The 20,594-nt window shown below is 39.1% G+C and overlaps 1 protein-coding gene across 6 annotated transcripts; it reads right to left on the minus strand.

Annotated features, from left to right (window-relative positions):
- Positions 1-271: 271 nt before the first annotated feature.
- Positions 272-18,991, minus strand: Zkscan5 (zinc finger with KRAB and SCAN domains 5). Of its 6 annotated transcripts, none has more exons than XM_026404156.2 (7): positions 18,906-18,991; positions 17,195-17,694; positions 13,631-13,769; positions 10,277-10,359; positions 9,853-9,985; positions 4,009-4,617; positions 272-1,928 (listed from the first exon to the last, which is right to left on the minus strand). In XM_026404156.2, the coding sequence occupies exons 2-7, from the start codon at positions 17,606-17,608 to the stop codon at positions 805-807; spliced, it is 2,502 nt and encodes an 833-aa protein (XP_026259941.2). In that variant the 5' UTR covers positions 17,609-17,694; positions 18,906-18,991; the 3' UTR covers positions 272-804. The 6 variants fall into 6 exon arrangements, with proteins under 6 accessions (XP_026259941.2, XP_026259938.2, XP_026259940.2 ...); XM_026404153.2 differs by having other exon boundaries at positions 9,853-9,988; XM_026404155.2 differs by having other exon boundaries at positions 9,853-9,988; positions 17,195-17,697; positions 18,906-18,977.
- Between the last annotated feature and the right edge of the window lie 1,603 nt (positions 18,992-20,594).

Here is a 20,594-nt window from a genome sequence, read left to right on the forward strand (position 1 = left end):
CCTTTTCTTGTAATATAATATAAACCATCTATAGTTCTGTCTTCTCAATCACCCAAAGGTTTCTCTCCCATACCATAATATGTTCTTGGCCAGCACTGTCTCATAAACTTAAAATTTAACTCCTCTAGCTAATCTTGTTGTCAGTAGAATCAAAACTAATGTTAGTATTTCATGGAGAAGTTGTAATAAGGTAGTAGGAACACATCCCATCCAGTCTCAGAACCCCAATCTGCCAAAACAGAAATACCTTTAATCAATTTCTTTTCAAAGGGTTTAATACTCAAGATGAGAACAATGGAGTATTCTAGTGGTAGAATAATAATTTCTAGAAAAGGTTCATTGCTGAGGTACCAAACGGATATCATGCTAGAGTTCTTTCTTTCACTGCACTCTTCCCTGAATAGATATACGGTCAAACAAGGCCAAAACTACAAATAAAGCTTATTTCTACTGCATTCATGAGGCTTTTCCCAGTGTCAATATTCTGAGTCTCAAATAGACTGTCATCTAAAGGCTTATCCTTCATTGGGTGTCTTCAGAGATTCTTTTTGTCTACTTTCAAGCATGAGGATGCTAATCAAAGTGCTTCTCAATGGGAAGAACAAACAGGGATTTCTTTATTGTGATGCTCCCGGTTCCTAAAGCCAAGTTCTAACTGAAGGATTTAAAACACCCATAGGTTTGATGGTTACACTGGAGAAATGCTTGACATCATTACCACACTCATTATAGTAGTTAAGGTTTCTCTTCAGGAAGGCTGTTGGGCTAAACAGCAAAAGTTGGGCTGTTTTTCAACAGAAACACCTACACACTTAAGTTGTTTATGGAATCTGTCCTCTCATGGCTCCTCAGATGTTTAAAGAGGCTGCAACTCCAACTGAAACTCATTCCACATTCTTTACACTGAAAAGGTTTTTCACCAGTATGGATTCTCTGATGTTGATTAAGATGTGACTTCAAAGTGAAGACTCTTCCACATTCATTACACTGGTGGGATTTTGTGCTGGAGTAGATTTTTTGATGTTGTTTTGTGTGAGAACACTGGCCAACATTTTCTCTACATATATCACATTTATGGATTTTCTCTGCAGTATGAGTTCTGTAATGCTGAATAAGGTCTGAACTGTAATTAAAAGCTCTTCCACATATATCACACTTATAAGGCTGCTCTTGTAACTCAATCTTCTTATCTTCAATCACTGTCAAGTTCCAACTATATGCTTCCTCACAAATGCCATTTTTTTCATTTTTCTGACCCATGTGGAGCACTTGATGTTCAATTAGGCTAACATACTGGAAAAAGATCTCCCCACACTCATGACACTGATGGGATTTCTCCCTTGAGTGAAGTCGTAGATGTCCAGCAAGGTGTGACCGTCTCCCAAAGCCTTTCCCACATTCATTACACTTGAAGGGCCTCTCCCCGCTGTGCACACTCTGATGCTGAACAAGATGGGACCTCACTCTAAATGCTTTCCCACATAAATGACAAGTATAGGGTTTTTCACCAGTGTGAACTCGCTGATGTTGAGTAAGGTGCACACGCTGATTGTAACTTTTTCCACATTCATCACACCTAAATGGTTTCTCCCCAGTGTGTATTCGTTGATGTTGAATGAGATGTGCACTCTGAATAAAGCTCTTCCCACATTCATTACATTTATGTGGTCTTTCTCCTGTAGAGGATTTTTTGTGGACATAGGAGACGTCACTACAATTCATCTTCTTTGAAGATGGTTGTCCTAAAATTTCTTTCATGGGAATTCCCTGCTTTCTATCTGCCTTGCCTTGGTGTTCATAGCCTTCTCCAAAACCTTGAACCTGAGAGGCATTCCTCTGGATTTTTCCTGATAGTTCTATATCTGCTTCTGAAAGTTCTATTTTCTTCTTAACATTCAATTTTGTATTCTTATTTCTTTTGTCATTACCTTAAAAAAAACAGAAACGTCATCAATTCTTTTACAAAACAAAAAATAACAAGAAAAAAGAGGATAATCAGATGAAATTATGATGTAATAGGTGTAACAAAGGGGGGGTACATGTAGATACTTAATGCCAATAGGAATAAAAATAGAAAACTGCTCAATGTTGTGGTACATGCCTATAATCCCAGCAACTCAGGAGGCTGAAGCAGGGGGGTTGCAAGTTCAAGGCTAAACTGGGCAACTCAGTGAGACACTGTCTCAAAGGAAAAAATAAAAGGGCTCAGAATAAAGCTCAGAGGTAGAGGATCCACTGGATTCAATGCCCAGTACCACACAGACAAAAAAAAAAGAAAAAAAAAAACTCTTCTGCTTATTCATCTTGTTAAAAAAAAAAATATTTTAAGGCTGGGAATGGTGGCACATACCTATAATCCCAGCAACCTGGGAGGTTAAGACAGTAGGATGACAAGTTAGAGGCCAGACTGGGCAACTTAGAGAGACCCTGTCTCAAAATTAAACTGGGGATATAGCTCAGAGTTATGGCATTCCTGGATTCAGTCCCCAATAAAAAACAAACAAATAGGACTGGGATTGTAGCTCAGCAGTAGAGCGCTCTCCTAGCACAGGCAGGACCCAGGTTTGAACCTCAGCACCACATAAAAATAAAGGAATTGTGTTGTATCCATCTACACCTAAAAAATAAATAAAATTTTAAAAATAAATAAAATTTAAAAAATAAATAAAAAAACAAAAAATAATACTATGGTAAAAAATTAATAAAACTGAAACTCACATGTGGTACATTTATTTTAAGAAGCAATTTGGGAGGCTAGGGTTGTAGCTCATTGGTAGAGTGCTTGCCTTGTATGCATGAGGCCCTGGATTCGATCCTCAAAACCACATAAAAATAAAGATATTGTGTCCATCTACAGCTAAAAAATATATTTAAAAAAAAAAAAGAAGCAATTTGGGGCTGGGCACTATGGCATACACCTATAATCCCAGAGGCTCAGGAGACTGAGACAGGAGGATTGCGAGTTCAAAGCTAGGCTCAGCAAAAGTGAGGCGATAAGCAACTCAGTGAGATCCTGTCTCTAAATAAAATACAAAAAATAGGGCTGGGGATATGGCTCAGTCATTGAGTGCTTGCTTAGCATGTACAAGGACCAAGATTCTCTCCCAGCACTGCTTAGGAAAAAAAAAAAAAAGGAAGAAGCAATTTGGTGATATGTATACAAGGCAAGCACTCTACCACTAAGCTACAACCCCAGCCTCCCAAATCAAGAGCCATAGAAATATATTTTGTCTTTTCATTACTAATTCTACGTCTATGATCTATAATAAGGAAATAATCCTAAATACAGGAAAATTCACAGATATAACACAATTATTAGGACAAAGAAGAAGATATTAGAAGTTTAACTATTGAGGAACAGTTAGGTAAATTATAATTATGTCAACAATGGCAGGTTGTCAAAAATAAACAGGAGGGCTAAGCAACACTGGATATTGTATATGTCTAATAATTATATCCTGTGAGTACAACTATGTAAAATAGACTCATGAAAAATAGAGAAGGAAACACACTAAATAATAATAGTTCTCTTGATTAGGATGGTGGGATTATGCGGGTAATTTTTTTTCTACCTCCTACTTTCCTCCAAACTTCCTACACAACTGTTATTTTATCATTTTAAAATAAAATGAGTGAAATGACTAAACTGCAAGAAGGGGAAACCAACAAAGAATCATGTAAGAGAACCAAAATCCTCATTTACTACAATATAAAGTCCACAGATAATGTCTGTGCATGAGTCAAGCGATAGCGGTATTAGTATGCAAAATGGAATTATCAAAGAAACAGGTAAGACCTGGAGCAGATAAATGTAGGGAAAGGTGAGTTATTCAATAGTGGGTTTTGCCTGTCAACTTGATAATTTAAGTTTAAATAAGAATAAAAAACTATTCATCTTTGCCCCTTCCTACTGCTCCCAGTATCACAACCTATCTGCCCTGTGGTAACAAGTTCATAAAACAATTTTTGCCTCCATTTATTCCCCAAGTACAAAATCCTCACACATACATCTTTGGGATTTCTCTCTGAAGTGGCGTTTCAGGTGTTCGATCAGGTGTGAATGGCGGCCGAAGTTCTTCCCGCATTCGTTACACCCATAGGGCCTCTCTCCACTGTGGACGCTGTGGTGCTGCACGAGATGGGAGCTCACCCGGAAAGCCTTGCCGCACACCTGACACTTATAGGGTTTCTCACCAGTGTGGACCCTCTGGTGCTGCGTGAGGTGCACGCGCTGATTATAGCTTTTCCCACATTCACCACACTTAAATGGTTTTTCTCCAGTGTGGATTCGTCGATGCTGAATAAAGTTTGAAGCTTGAAGGAAAAATTTCCCACAATCGGTACATCTGTGGCCCCTCTCACCATTTGTGTTCTGCTTACGGTTAATGGCTGTGCTGACACCAAGATCTCTTTTCTGGGAAGGATTCTGTCTGGATTTCCCCACAGTGGGGTTTACCTGCCACCTCTGTACCATTCCTTTAAGGTCACTAACTTCGGCAAACTCTTGACTCTGGGGTGCATTCCTTTCAGGGCTTCTTGGTGCCATCCAATGGGTGTCTGCTTCATCAGAAATCTGCTTTACTATGAGCTCCATATCATTGTCCCTGGACTCATAATCTGAAATAAGACAAGGAAAATGGGGGAGATTAGCTATTCCTTGCATTAGAAGAAATGACTGAGGGATACTGGATAATTAAGTGAAACCCATACATCTAGAAATGCATGACTTTGTAAAATGACCTGCCAATACAAGGACGGAATAAAGAATAGCCAAGTAGAAAACTGAGACAGGGGAGTAAACTGAAGAGTTGGCAAGAATGGTTCAAAGATGAGACTGGAGAGCAGTCGTTCTAGTCATTAATGAAGAGGAGAGCTTCTTGGTATGATACACAGAGGAACTATTTGTGAACACCTGTGCACTACTAAGTAAAATAGTCTTAATAAAGATTTGACTTGGGTTATGCAGCTAATCCAGTCTTTACTTTCCTCTTCCTTTGAATTCACAGCTTGAAGAAGAAAGGTGAACTTTCTAGTTTTTCCAATTTCTAAAGGATTTCAGTGTGGTAGGAATTAGTCTAAAGAAAAAAAAAATTCTTTCTATAATTAAGTACCTACTGCTTTTAAGAGCTAGGTTAACATACAGTAGTCACTGATAAATATATCATGTTTAAACGACTACAGCCCGTTCCCTTGTGACATTGTATCAGCAACTGATATTTTACTCAAAAGACTGAAGATTAATATAGTTGGCAAAGACAAATCTTTAGTAAATAACAAAAATCAGGCAACATTATTTTTTAAATGCTAGGGAGATCATGGCCTATTGAGAATTTTCTAATAAAATTTCTTGTGAAAAGAATTTTCAATATTACATAATAATAGTAATAAGAGGTAACATTTAGCTAGGCACAGAGGCACACATGGTATTGCAGCGACTTGAGAGGCTGAGGCAGGAGTTTCAAGCCAGCCTCAGTAACTCAGCAAAACCTAATCAACTAGGCAAGACCCTGTCTTAAAAATTTTTTTAAAGGGCTGGAGATGTAATTCAGTGATAAGGCACCCCTGGGTTCAATCCCCAGTACCCCCCCAAAAGCTAACATTTAACTTATTGAGTGCTTGCTGTGAGCCAGGCACTATCCTGAGTGTTTTACAATTTATAGCACAGTTAATCCTCATAATGATATTTTGAGGTAGACACTATTACTATTTTTTTGACATAGTCAGGAGTTATAACTCTTGTACTATGAAGACATTTTAATTTACCATAGAGCTATTTTTATTTAATTTCTCTTTCTAAGGATATTTTAGCTGTGTAAACAAATATATATAAACAAAAAACACTCTCATAAAACCAGACTTTTTTTTTTTTTTTTGGCAGTACTAGAGATTGAATTCAGGGTTCTTGCACATTCTAGGCAAGTGATCTACCAATGAACTATGTCCCAAGGCCCAAACTAGACTTTTCACATGTTTTTCTCTCCCCCATTTAACTAATGAGATGATCCCAGGTACCACAATATTTTTTCTCTTTTATTCATATTACATATTTGTTTGGGTTTTTTTTTTTTTTTTTGGTTCCAAGGATTGAACCCAGGGGTACTTAGCCACTGAGTCACATCCCCAGCCCATTTTATTTTTTTATTTTGAGACACAGTCTCACTAAATTGCTCAGGGCCTCACTAAATTGCTGAGGCTGGTTTTGAACTTGCAATCTTTCAGCCTCAGCCTCCTGAGTTGCTGGGATTACAGGTGTGCACCACCACGCCTGGCTCACATATTTTATTCTTAGAATTTTCATGTTCCAAAAATCAAATATATACATGGCTTTCTTTTTGCAGGACTGAATTTGAAAAAAAAAAAAAATCCACAGTGCATGTACCTCCTTGGGGCTATTAACAACGGTCCCTTTCCAGGGACAGGGATGACACAGGTTGCTATACCACCTGGCTTACACACCAGCTTCTTGCCTCTTCCCCAGCCTCTTCTTAGTGTGCAGGACAAGCTTTCTGATGATTTCCCTGGCTTATCTGCATATGAAACATAGAACTTTCCTTGTTCAATGCAATCCCAGGCTACTGAGTAATGTAGTTGGGGGCTGTAGGTATATGAACACATCCAATCAGACAGACCTGGTGCTTTACGAAATCATCATCTTCAACTCCACAGTGTCCTGTTTGGCATGTTGTTTTCTAAGTCTGGCTTCTCTCCTCACTCATTGTTCTTAGCAGCTATATCAAAACATTCCATCATAAACTTCCAGTTATATCACTGTAGTAAATAAAGGAAGCTGGGCCAGGCACAGTGGTGCATGCCTATAATCCCAGTAGCTCGGGATTAAAGGGTGAGGCAGAAGGATTGCAAGTTCAAAGTCAGTTTTAGCGACTTAGTGAAAGTGTGTCTCAACACAAAATATAAAACAGGTTGGGGATATGGCTCAGCGGTCAAGTACCGCTGGGTTCAAAAAAGAATAAACAATGAAAGCTGGGCATGGTGACATGTGCCTAGAAGCCCAGTAACTCAGGAGAGGCTAAAGTAGGACATGAGTTTGACGTCAACTTGGGCAGCACTGTGAAACCCCATCTCAAACACACACAAAAAAACAAACACAAATAGTGCATATGAACCTACATACGTATAGAATATGTCCAGATCTGATAATAGTTTTGCCTCTGAAAGGAAAACTATTTTTCACTTTATATCCATTTTAATATTTGAATTTTATACTATGGTGCAGTATGCCCTTTTAAAATAAAAATCAACGTTCTCTACTGCATTGAAACCACTACTCTACCACCTACTTACAGCCTATGCTGTCATCTCTGAACAGGGACTTTTTCTCCTATTTCAGGGAAAGTCAAAGCTACCCAGCCAAGAACTCCTTTAAATGTCCTTTACCCACATCTCTGAACTTACTGGTAGTCTCTTCTTTCCTCCTCCCTCGTCTCATAATAGAGAGATCTCTCTCTCCCTAGCCAAAGCCACCCCGTGCTCCTTCCTATACCCCGGACTTCATGCTTTCTTTAGTCCTCCCTACAGCACATTTCTTCTCTCACCATGTATTAAACAATGAGTTATTTCTCAGGAGCATTGAAATATGCTTAAAACTTCTCCATATAAAATATCCATCCACTCAACCCATGTACTCTTTTAGTGATTAGGTCTCTTTCTCTTCCTCTTTAGAGACATTGTTCTTGAAGTATATATCGTAATAGCTCTTTCAAATCCTTCTCCGTTGTAGTCTTCACAGACATTGTCTTATGTTCCCCGATCTACACCATGGAAACTACTGTTTCCAAGATACATTCATTTATTTTTAAAAATCTCATTTCCAAACACAATAAACATCTTTTAAAATTCTGACTTTCTGTGATACTGTTAGAAAGCCACAGGCATGAAAATAATCAAATGTGGTCTTCTAAGAAAAGTTAAGTGATTGGGGTTGTGACTCAGTGGTAGAGTGCTAACCTAGCATGTACGAAAGGCCCTTGGTTCGATCCTCAGCACCACATAAAAATAAAATAAAGGTATCATGTCCAACTACAACTCAAAACTAAATTAAAAAAAAAATTTAAAAAGAAAGAAAAGTTAAGAAGATGGAAACTACTGAATCTAATTTTAATGTGGAGAAGAATACTGAAACTGTAAATATGTTGTAATGAAGCCAATGAGAAAAAGCAGATGGTAAGAAGTGAGAACTGCTTGGAGAATGATACAGGAAAGAAATACACTAAGCACCTCAAACTCTGGAACCCATGAAGTACTGATACAGTAACTGAAAAACATAAAGCAATATGAATAGACTCAAATTAGAAAATTAGACAAGTGAGCTATCAGAAATTAAAAGAGAATTTAAAAAGGCATTAAATACAACATTTTTATTATATAAATTCATTGACATAAAAGACTACTACTAAGATCCAAATAGATTAATGAACAAAGGACACATAAAAATAAATCAAACAAAAGGAAATACAAACAAATATTAACAGCAACCAAAAAACTGTTAAAAAGAGGAGTCATTTTTATACCTTTTTGGTAAAAGCATGTGAGTGAACTAAAAATCCTTAGACAATGTAGACTGACATAATGTTTCTCAAAAGAAATCTGGCCTTGTATATGAAGTTCACCAGCGTGCCTGATATAGAGTGGTTCTTCTAGAAGAATGAATTTTTAAAAAGTGAAAAACCACAATCTCTAAAATGTTTGCAATAGTATTTAGCTACAGTTTATCACTGCCCCAGACAGCTAACTGAATGTTAGCTTTCAGGATCAAAACCTAGTTACAAATAGGACCTTAGAAACCAAGAAGTGATATGATGGGTAAAATGCAGATCCCAAGGTAAATATCACAGAATAGGGGTTGGTGGTCTGAGGATGGTCATGGGGTGAACAACTAACCATCCACATATGAAAGGGAAGGAAACAGTGTTACTAAAGAATCATAAAAACCATTATAAGTTAATCAACAAAGTATGAGAAATTTTCATAAATTAGAAATATTCTGTTAAGAACCACCCAATTTATCAAAGAATAAAACTACCAAAAATTTACTTAAATTTAAACCTATTAGTTTAAACTTTATCTTGTATGTGTGTGTGTGTGTGTGTGTGTGTGTGTGTGTGTGTGTGTGTAGTGTACTGGGGATACAACCTAGGGAACTTCACTACTAAGCTACACCCCCAACCCTTTTTTTAAAAAATTATTTTTGATTTTTTTAAGACAAGAACTCATGAAGGTGCCAAGGCTGGCCTCAAACTTGCAGATTCTCGGGTCTCAGCCTCCATAGTCAGTATGGTTACAGAATGACAGGTGTGCACCAACATGCCCAGTAAGCTTTTTTTTATTTTAAAAAAGCAAAAAGGATTTGCTGGATGGTAAACACTATTCCCCTAAGTACTATCAGTTTCAACTGTACCCTTATGAAGGCAGAAATAACCAGAATATACTGAATAAGAAAAAAGGAGGTTTACTCTCCGGGAGAAAGAAAAAGAAAACCAACAGCAACTAAAACATACAGACATATATGTTTCTTTTTTGTTGTTGTTGTTACTGGGGGTAGAACCCAAGGTCTCATGCATGCTAGTCAAGTGCTGTTCCACTTAGCTACATCCCCAGCCCTTTTCCTTTTTTTCTTTCTTTTTTTAAAATAGATCTTGAGGAAAGATCTCAATAAATTGTCCAGGCTGGCCTCAAACTTGAGGTTCTCCTGCCTCAGCCTCCCAAGTAGCTGGGATTACAGGCTTATGCCACTACAACCGGCCACATATGCTTTTATAGGACGTGCTAGAAATATTCTTTACAAGACAACAAAATTAAAATTTCCTAATCCATGCAGGTGGAAATAAGTCTTACCCATAGAAGTAATACTCCCATAATTCTCCTTCCTGCCTTCCCTATAAAGAGACTTCTGGGACTGGTCCAAATGTTCCCATTCCTCCAGGATGAAGGACACAGCCACATCAGCCACGTCTTCAATTTTCACCAACTTCTGAAACAGGAGATCTCTGCTAAATTCCCAGTCCCTATGTTCAAATCTGGAGTGAGGGGAAAAACTGGGAGCATTAAGGAAAGAAGTCAGGGGAGGGATTCTGCTTCAGAAAGGATTGGAAAGTACTGGGAAGAAAGGAAAAGATAAAGGGAATGAAGATACCAACCCCAGATGGGTCTGGTTGCTGATTAAAGAAACAAACCTCCTGATAAAGATTTGGGAACAAGGTGGCTAGTCTTTAGAGAAGAGATATGGGTCCTCACAAAGGGAGAGGGGGTTCCAGCTCACCTGGGACCCAGCTGAGAGAAGTGAGGCTGTCAGCTCCTGGCTGTCCTTCAGGGGAAGGGAAGGAACTTGGAGAACAGGAAGGGCTGAAGGAGGAGAAAAAGGTGTAAGTGAGAATCTCTGTTTCCTTCTCAAAGCCATCATGTGCCTCCTTTGCTCATGAATCTACAATGACCCCTGCCACACCAGGCCAAATTCTTCTGCTTTGCTCTCAAGACCCTCTACATTCCGGGCCCATTCACATTTACCTTCTTTTTCCTCCTTTCCCCTCAAAACAGACTTCTTGCTCTGATCAGGGTAATCCCTGCTGCCCATTCCCCTGTAAAGGATGTTTTCCACTCTGCTTAGGTAGACCCTATTGATCTCCAAGAATAATCAGAGTTCCACATCTTCCATGCCCACAGCATTTCCTAGTGTCCAGGGCTTCACAGGGGACCCCAATACATGGCAAATTCTAACTCTAGAGTCCTGTGTGGGGCCTGAGATTTTGCATTTCTAACAAGCTCCCATGTGATGCCAGTGCTGCTATCTCTTGGACTACACTTGGATTAGCAAGGCTTCAGTTCAGTCTCTCCCCTCAAGGAATATCCAGTTAGTTTATATTCAGTCAGGAAGTATGCATGTGGTCTATTCTGTGTTATAGAAATAAGTGGAAAACAATTCTTGCCTTCAAAAATTTTTACCTGTGTGTGTGTTGTGTGTGTGTAATACTGGAGATTGAACCCAAGGGCACTTTTACCACTGAGCTATACATCACCAGTCCTTTCTATTTTTTATTTTGAGATGGGGTCTTGCTAAGGTACCTAGGGTAACCTGAAACCTGCGGTCCTTCCGCCTCAGCCCCTCAAATGGCTGCAATTACATGGTGCACCTCTGTACAGGTCTATATTTATTATTTTTAAGTCTTCTGAAGTACAAAAGGAAATTTATTTCCTTTAACTAGGATAAAAACTCTTTAGAGATCCATTGGATACTTGTACAAACCTAAGATACAGTTTAGAATCTGTGTGACCTTAGTTTTGTTATACCTTCAAATACTGTTTCATTTTATCATCCTAAGAATTAACTCATTGTTACTGATCATTACTAATTATTCTCAACAATGCCACATAAGACTGAAATAATGAGAATGGAAAAAATAAAGAAAATATTTTGGATCACAAGAGCAAAATAAATCATTCTTCATTTTTCTCAAAATATTACACGTTGCATCATTCTTCAAGAAGGTAGAAAAGAAGATTGTTGATATCCATAGTTTCATTTGACACAGTTGAAAATTCCGAATTTTTCATTTGCTGCCCATATCAGCAAAGAGAAGAAATTTGCAAAAGACAGTCACTATTATTAAGCAATTCAGGGGCTGGAAAATTAATGAATGAATGAATTAAGGTCTACCAAAAAAATAAAAGTCTACCAACAACTTTAAAAAAATCAATGATAAATGTATTTCTAATTTCAAAAAGGAACTATAGCATTTTCATCTAGCAAATCCTTCAAAAGGAAGGACACCACCATGTCTTTTTCTTTCTTTTTTTTTTTTTTCTTTTTTTGCAGTTGTAGATGGACAACATGCCTTTCTTGTTTATTTTTATGTGGTGCTAAAGATAGAACCCAGGGCCTCATAAGTGCTAGGCAAATGCTCTGCCACTGAGCTACAGCCCCAGCCCCACCATGTGGTATTTTGCAACAAGATCTTGGACCATCCCATTTTGCTAAAAGGACAGTATTGTGTGATAGTATTCTTTCATCTTTTATAAGATTTTTATGTCAAAATATACTTGATACTGATTCAATAAAATTTCTAAAAGATTATTTCTTGCTATCTTTTGCATTTTATGTAAATTATTCATGAAATGACTTAAAATATAAAAACCAAAAAGGTATTGACCCCAAATAGGACCATTTTTCCTGAGCCTCTGAAGGCTAAATGAAGTCCAAAAGGTGAAAAATACTTAGAACAGTTTCTACACAACGTACACACTACATAAGGAAGAGCTATTGCTGCTGCTGCTGCAGTTTAACCAGCATGGAATTAAAGCTGGAAGAGATTAGGGCAGTGAGGTATGTCAAAGGAAATACCTGACCACCTGTAGGAGCACAGAAGAAAGTCTAAGGTCAAACAGAGAAAACATAATCCCTTATTCACAACTAGGAAATACAACTCTAGATACCAAAGGATTGTTTTGTTATGTTTCTCTGACGGGATCTTGCTATGTTGTCCAGGCTCATCTTGAATCATGAGTTCAAGGATCCTCCTGCTTCAGCCTCCCAAAGTAGCTGGGACTACAAACATGCTCCATCATGCCCACCTCCAAAGGAATGTTTTTTCAATAAGGTAGGCATCAAATTAATTTGACAGCAAAAACCTGACCTGATGTGAAGCTATTTCAAGTCTATTTAATCAACTTAATGTAAATATGCACACATTTCACTGCAAAAATATTAATCCTGCTGATAGTGTAACATATGATATAAATCATATTACCTTGCCAAATCTGAAAAATTCTGAATCTTAAAATATATTTCACAGCAAGGGTTTCTGATTAGGGAATATGGATTTGTGGACAAACATCATAATAAATATGACAATCAGGGCCTGGGGCTGTAGCTCAGTGGTAGGGCACTGCATCGCATGTGTGAGGCACTGGGTTTGATCCTCAGCACCACATAAAAATAAATAAATATTTTGTATCCATCCACAACTAAAAAAAAATTTTTAATTATAAAAAAAAATGACACTCATCTGTTCATTTTTCTTCCTTGATATATCTAATGCAAGTAGATAAAATTGAGATGGGAGAGAGAAGAAGGGAAGAGGAAAACAAATGTTCTAAAGGTTTTTGAGAAAGCTGCTTCAAATAAGACTTCCAAGCAAATTTGCAGACAAAAATGAACATAATTGGGAACTGCAGAGCCTTTTCATAAGTATATAACAACAAAATCTATGAAGCAGAAGTAAAAAACTGCAGCAAGATAATGGTACTTTTTTAACAAACTTAGTAGATCTCTGAACAGTACCTGTACTTACTTATCATCTGCATTATAATAATATGTGTTATAGCTTTTGCGATAACTCCTTTTTGGGGGATCTCAGAGCCTCACACATGCTAAGCACAGGCTCTACTACTGAGCCACACTCTCAAGCTCCATTATTGTTTCTGAACAGAAGTGCTACAGTCCTAGCTATCCAAGAAGCTGTGCTTTCTCAATACCAGCCCACCCCAGGTTTCCAGACCTCAGACCCTGCTGGTTGCAGAGAAGCTATCCAACCTCTAGTCTTTTACAATGCCACCTGCCCATGTGGCCAGGGTACCCAAGCTCCAGCCATGTCTGTTCCACTGATATTCTGAGCCTCACCATTTTCCTCCAGAATATGAGGCTTCTGTGGCTCCTGTTCAGGCTGTGTGTCCATGGCCAGGAACTGGGAATTGAAGGACTCCTGCACTGCTCCAGGTGGGACCATCTTCTGAGGAAGCACTTCAGGACATGCAACAATCTAACAACCACAACCAATCAGCACAGTTACATGTGAACAAACACAATAAAATTCCATTGGATTTTCATTTGTTCCCTTACCAAGTATTTAATGTGTATCCACAGTGAGTCGGACATTAATTATGCAATGGTATAACACAGTTTACTTGTAGAAAACTTTCAAGGAATATGTCAACACACAAATAGTTAATTACTAGTTGTGTATATGTCACACAAGGGGAGAAACATGGTGCTATGAGACACAACAGATGAGACTGGGAGGCCAGGGAAGGTTTTTCTGAGGAAACATCTCAAGGATGAGAAGAAGGCATCCAGGGAAAAGCACAGAGAAATGACCCAGGCAGTCAGAAGACTAGCAAACACCTCAGGCAGAAAGAGGATCTTTGGTACAATCCAGAAACCATAAGGAGTCCAGTGTGGGTAAAAGGTTAGTGAAGGGGAGAGATGAGAAAGGAAGTTGGAAAGATCATTATAGGACACAGGAAATCACACTTGGACAGACCAACACTAAGACTTAAAGCTAGTTCCTATCCAGTGTACTACAGGCCTCCACCTTTCTGCTCTTGGCCCTTGCTCAATCCTAGGGTATACACAATTACTCTGCCACAACCATTCTCTAGAATCTACCTATTCTGAAAAATACCAGCTCAGTCCCAGTATACTGGAAGGTAACAGGATCTTGCACTAAAATTGAATTGCTATCTCCCTTTTCCCCTTCCTTAGGTTTCAGAGCACTTTAAATTTTAACCCTCCCAGCAAATATGTCATGGGTTTTACATTAAGAGGTAGCTGGAACATACCTATGGCAAATACCCACTTTGAAAGTTTGTGCATTCCTGTGAGTCCACTCAGAACAAAAGTTCAGATGGTTCCAAGTATGTCAATGGGCATCTGAGCTCCAAAGAACCAAAGTAGCCCTTGAGATCCACTGAGAACAGGAGAAAGGAACCCAAAGGAGTAAGGATGGAGTAAAAAATAAAGCTGAGGAACAAAGTTGGGATACAACAAGGCAGGTAAAGGGAAAGGCAAAGTGAGCTCTGGAGGTCCTTGGGAAAATTTCATCTATGGACCTGAAAGCACTGACTACCACTAAGAACAGATTTTTCTCTGTGTCCCTTCCAAAGATAAGCTGCACATATCACAACGAGAAGGGTAAACATGCAATATGTGCTATAAATTCTCTATTTTTAAAAAATCCTTTTAAATTGTACATTTCAATATCTATTTCTGCAAAACACACTAATGGAAGTTGTCCATTAGTGTCCCAAGTTAGGTTCAGAAAAAGAATAACTGAATGTCACCATGAACCTTTACTTCATGTCAAGACTAAGCAACAGAAAGGTCTAAAAGTTCCCATCTGAAGGTTAATCTTGCAGGACAGCTGCAGGGTCTGGCTGCAGCCATCCTTCTGCTGTTACCTGAATCACAGAGGGAGCTAAACTAATCCATAAGCCCAAAGATATTCTGGAACTCTTAAGTATCCCTTACCCAGAGGGTAGGAACAATGAACTAGTACCTTATGCTTAAATGCAGTGGCTCTAAGGAATGAAGGAAATTCTTTAGCTAGCTTTCAACTCTTATAAACATGACCCCGAGATTAAGATTTTTGTTTGTTTGCTATGGAAAACAAAAAACAAAAATTAAAGTTTAGATCATGAGGCTAGCAGCAAGATAAAGGAATGGAGTTAGTTTATAAATTAGGAAAGGAAAAGAAGATAAAATAATCAGTTCTCCTTGAATTAACCATGATATAATGAAACACCAACAATAATACCAACAGGTTTTTGGGTTTGGTGGAAACTAAGTAAGTAATTCTTAAGTCCATAAGGGGAAAAGAAAACATTGAAAAAAAAAGTGGAGGGATAAGAGTAGTCCTATCAAAGCCGAGCATTTTATACAGAACTCAAATAATTAAAATATCAAAACATGAACAGCCAAGATCATTAAAAAAATGATTGAAAGACCTGAAAAGGACCCCAAACACAAGCAGAAATTTGATATGTGATAAAGGTGGCATTTTAGTTAGTTAAGAAAAAAAGGATTACTATGAGAAAGATGCAGCGGTGCATGCCTATAATTCCTGGGAGACTGAGGACAGGAGGATCACGAGTTTTGAGGCCAGTCTCAAAAACTTAGTGAGACCCTGTCTCAAAAAGTGAAAAGGACTGGGGATGTAGCTCAGTGGCACAGCGTCCCTGGTTCAATTTCCAGTACCAAAAAAAAGATTATAAGTTGGTGGGAAAAACTTATCTAGGAAAAAATTAAGCTGCAACCATGCCATACAACCTACACAAAAATAAATTCAAGATGAAATAACCATTTAAAAGCATAAAAAAAATAGTGGAAAAGAAAATGTTTTCATAATATTGTAGTGAAGAACATCTTTTTAAGTATGACACGAAACCCAGAAACCATAAAATAGACTTATTCTGATTGCATAAAAATCTTAAATCTCCTCGAGCAAAGACAAACAACAAAGTGGAAAGATAATATGTGGAAATCATATGATAGACACAATGCTTATTATTTCTAACAAGTAAGGAACATGTAAGAAACATAAACAGATAATTTGCAAAAACAAAAAGCGATTATGATGTATGATTAACCCTTAAAAAAAACTCATACATGGCTGGTGGGAATATAAATTGGTATAACTTTTATGAGGGGCAATCTGCAACAGCTATCCAAATTTCAAACATACCACCAAGTCAAAAATTTGACTTCAAAGTATCCATCCTATAATTGACATATATAATATATATAATAAAATATATAGGATACTCATTTCAGAAAAGTTTGTCACAGTAAACATTAAAAATTAATCTAAAGGAACAACTTAAATGGAACAACTTAAACTCCTTGAACAGGAGTTAAATAAATTATGATACATCCATACAATGGAATATAAAAAGAGTAAGGCAGATGTATTTGCACAAATTAAGATATAGGAAAAAAGAAAGAGGAAGAAGTGTATAGACTTAACATTTGTGTGTGTTTTTAAAGCACATTATATACATATATGCCAAAATATAAATGAATATGGTATATCTCTGTAAGGATATACAAGTTTCATGTAACAATGGCTGCCTCTGGAGAGGAGAACTAGGCAGTTGGGAAATTAGGGGTGGGAGGAAAACTTACTTTTCATTATAACCTTATGTACCTTTTTGGATTTTGTATCATGTCACTCAAAAAATAAATATAATCTTAAAAATAAATAAAATCGCTGATTGTCTTCTACAGGTTAACACACTGGATATTGCTTCTCTTTGCTGGAGTGGCAGGAAATCTCCACAGTGTACCTAATCCCAGGAGAACAAAAGAATATGAATGAAGCACCACAGGGCTAAAAATCTCACCCCTGCTTAGCAGTTCCTTAACTCTTTCCTCTCCTTCCTCACTGCTCCTGCCTCTTCTTCCACTCACCTGTTGCCTGCGTTCCTCAAGCTCTCTCTGTATACTTTCTATCACAGCCACAGCCTCTTCGCCACTTTCAGGATGATGTTCTCTCACCCAGGCCTGGAACTCTTCTGGCAAGATGGTCAGGAACTGCTCCAGCACCAATAGCTCCAGGATCTGCTCCTTGGTGTGCAACTCGGGCCTCAGCCACTCACAGCAGAGTACCCGGAGTTGACTGAGAGCCTCGCGTGGACCTGATGCCTCATGGTACTGGAAATGCCTGAACCGCTGGTAAAAAGTCTCAAACGGTGGCGGATTGTACTCCTGCATCCAGGTGCAGTCTTCTTCTTCCACCTTCACTATTAGAAGGTCTTCCTGTTCCGGTGAAGTCTCAGCTGGAGGATCTAAGTCTATAACTTCCCGGGATTCTGTCATTATCATTCCAACTCAGAGGGAATTCTCTCGAGGCTGGCTGTGTTACTCTGACCCAATTTGTCTTCTGAAGAGCACTTTCAGTAGTGTGCAACCTACTGATATATATCGGGAATCATTATTAGCAAAGAGAGACGGCAAAGACGTTCTATACAAAAACTAAAGATGACCACTCAACGAAGTAATTTACTTAAAAATATGGACTGCAAGACAGTCGCCACTCCATCCATAAGAAGATTATCAAGAGATTACCTCCAAGATTTAAAAAAAGTAATGAACACTCATAAAAATTTCACATCAGTCTCAATCTAAGACACAATTTTAGAGGCAAAAATACTTGACAGTTCCTATAAATAATGAGACAAAACTTACTATTACAGATGGAGCCCTTCCTTCTCTCTACCATAAATCAAACTTAAGTCAGAATGGGGGTGAAAAACATTAAAATGTTCATAACTGGTTCTGTCCATCAAGCCACAAGAGCTTGACAGACAACTGAAGACTTCATTGGTCCAGAAGAGATATGGTATAAGGTAAAGATTTGGACCTAAATTTTTCTGAAACGCTCCTGACCCCACGACACAGAGACAGCCCGGTCAAGGTTAGGGACAGATTCCCCGTCCGAATACAAAAGCCCTACTCCCTCCCCTCAAGTCCCCAGTCCCAATTAGCTCTCCAGGAAGATCATTCTCCCGCAGCCAAAATTTGGAAGACCGGGAATCGTACAAAACAGGAGAACACTGATGCTGACACTTCCTCACCGGAAGTAAGCAAGTAGAAGCTTAAGCCATAAATCCCACCCACGAGAACACTTCCGAGGCCTCTCTAGGAATCCCGGAGGTCCTCGCCTCGCAGCGGGTGGGGTTGGGGGGTGCCGCCCCTGGCCGCGCCCCAGAAGGAGAGATGACCAATCGACACCGAGATAGGGCGCGGCCGGACCCCCAGCCCACCGCCCATAACCTGGACGTCCCTAGGCCTCTGGGGTGCAAATACAAAGTTACCAGAGTCAGCCAGGAAACCCAATCACCCTCTTCCCCACCCCACAGCACAGCCAAGAAACAGCCGAGCTCCTCCCCCTTTCTTGGAGTGAGGACAAGAGGCGGGGCATCAAGGGTTAGGCAACAGTTGCCGGCGCCTGATTGGCCGCGGTCCTGGCGCCTCCCCACCCCCAACGCTCTGCGCCCCAATTCGAAGTAGATCCTTATCTATCTTTCTGCGAGTCCGTAAGCCTCGGACATCTTATACTTTGAGCACTTTAGGTTTTATTCACCCAAATTCTCATCCCTCCCTTTCCAAACACACCCACCTCTTTACTGCCACAGTCGGCTCACTGGGCCGAAGTCTCCAACGTCACACCCGCAATTCGCCAGCGCGAGAGGCTCTTGGGACTACATCTCCCAGGAAGCCCCGCGCGGGCTACACCAGCTAACCAATAGGGCCACGACTCTACTTCTAGCCTCGTTCTCGCGGACCTATCAGAAAGCAGTAGGGCGGGTGGCGTGTCCACTGGCGCCCGTCTGGAAGACTAGTGGGGGCGCCCGGTGCCTATTGGCCTTAGGGGTCGGGAGAGCAAAACTTGCAAAGGCCGTTGTTTACTCAGGAGTTCCCTAGCTCGAGCTCAGGAGATTTAATAATCTCTCACTTTTAAGTTTGCTCGTTTTCAAAGCTGTCGGACAGACACGACAGATTCACTTATCGCCACTCTTTGGGGCTCAAACGGCTCTGGAACTGCAGCTTCTGCCAACAGATGGAGAGGATATTTAGAAGTTAAAGGACACTTTCCAGACCACTCAAAATCTCATGCATGATAGGTTGCTTCCTATTTAAGACCAAGACCCTGGTGAAAGTCCGCAATGTATTTTGCGTGTAAGTTGACATTTAAAAATAAAAATAGAATCTACGAAGGAGTGTGGTGTAGGATTTTGCAGCTGGGGCTTAATTTTGGTGCTTTTATTCAGTTGACTTAATAATGTATGTAAAATTTGTCTAAGATGGATATCCATTTTTTCCAAGAAACCTACCTCAATTTGAGTGGCTTCGAAATGTTCTCCCCTTTTTGCGGGGCAGGGGCAGGAGCATTCCGCCACTGAGCCACATCCCCAGCCCTATTTTGTATTTTATTTATAGACAGGGTCTCATTGACTTGCTTAGCACCTGGCTTTTGGTGAGGTTGGCCTTGAACTCGTGATTCTCCTGCCCGGCTGGGATTGCAGGAGTGTGCCACCGCGCTCTGCTGACCTTTACATTTTTAAAATGTCATTTATTTCTTAAAGTAGGGAATGGATTTGCATGAGCCAAAATTCAAGTCATTGTTTATTTATTTATTTATTTATTTTTGTACCGGGGATTGAACCCAGGGGTTGCTTAACCAGTGAGCCACATCCGCAGCCCTTTTAATTTTTCATTTTCAGACACTCTTTTGTATGATCCTCCAAAATCAAACATTATTTTGAATAATTATAATCCTGTTCCATACTTGTTTTAGATATTAGAACAATAAGGCTTATAATCCTTAGAGGACTTTTCCAAAACCATATCTGGACCTTTTGGCCAAAGAAGATCCAAATTGTCTCAGTTCTAGCCCAAGGTTTACTGTACTAAGTTACTCACAGTTGAAGAAAATAAATCTACAAGTTGCTCCTAAGGTAAAGATTTGGTGTAAAAAGTTCAAATCAATATAAATAGGAAAAAGGAAAAGTAAGGGTTAGGATTGTGGCTCAGTGATTGAGTGCTTGCTTAGCATGTGTGAGGTATTGGGTTTGATTCTCAGCACCACATATAAATAAAATAAAAGATCCATCAACAACTAAAAGATATTTTAAAGAAAAGTAAAAATAATGGAAGAAAAGACTAGAGCATTAGGTATTGCTGTCCTGTTCTAATACCAGTTCTGCCACTTTGTAACTGAAAACTTTGGGTAAATTATTCTTCTCTGGTTCTCAGTTAACTGCACTAACCCAGAGTGTTTCATTGTGAGGATTGAGATATAGCTCTT

Source organism: Urocitellus parryii, chromosome 9 (genome assembly GCF_045843805.1).
Source record: "Urocitellus parryii isolate mUroPar1 chromosome 9, mUroPar1.hap1, whole genome shotgun sequence".
In the NCBI taxonomy this organism is placed as follows: Eukaryota; Metazoa; Chordata; class Mammalia; order Rodentia; family Sciuridae; genus Urocitellus; species Urocitellus parryii.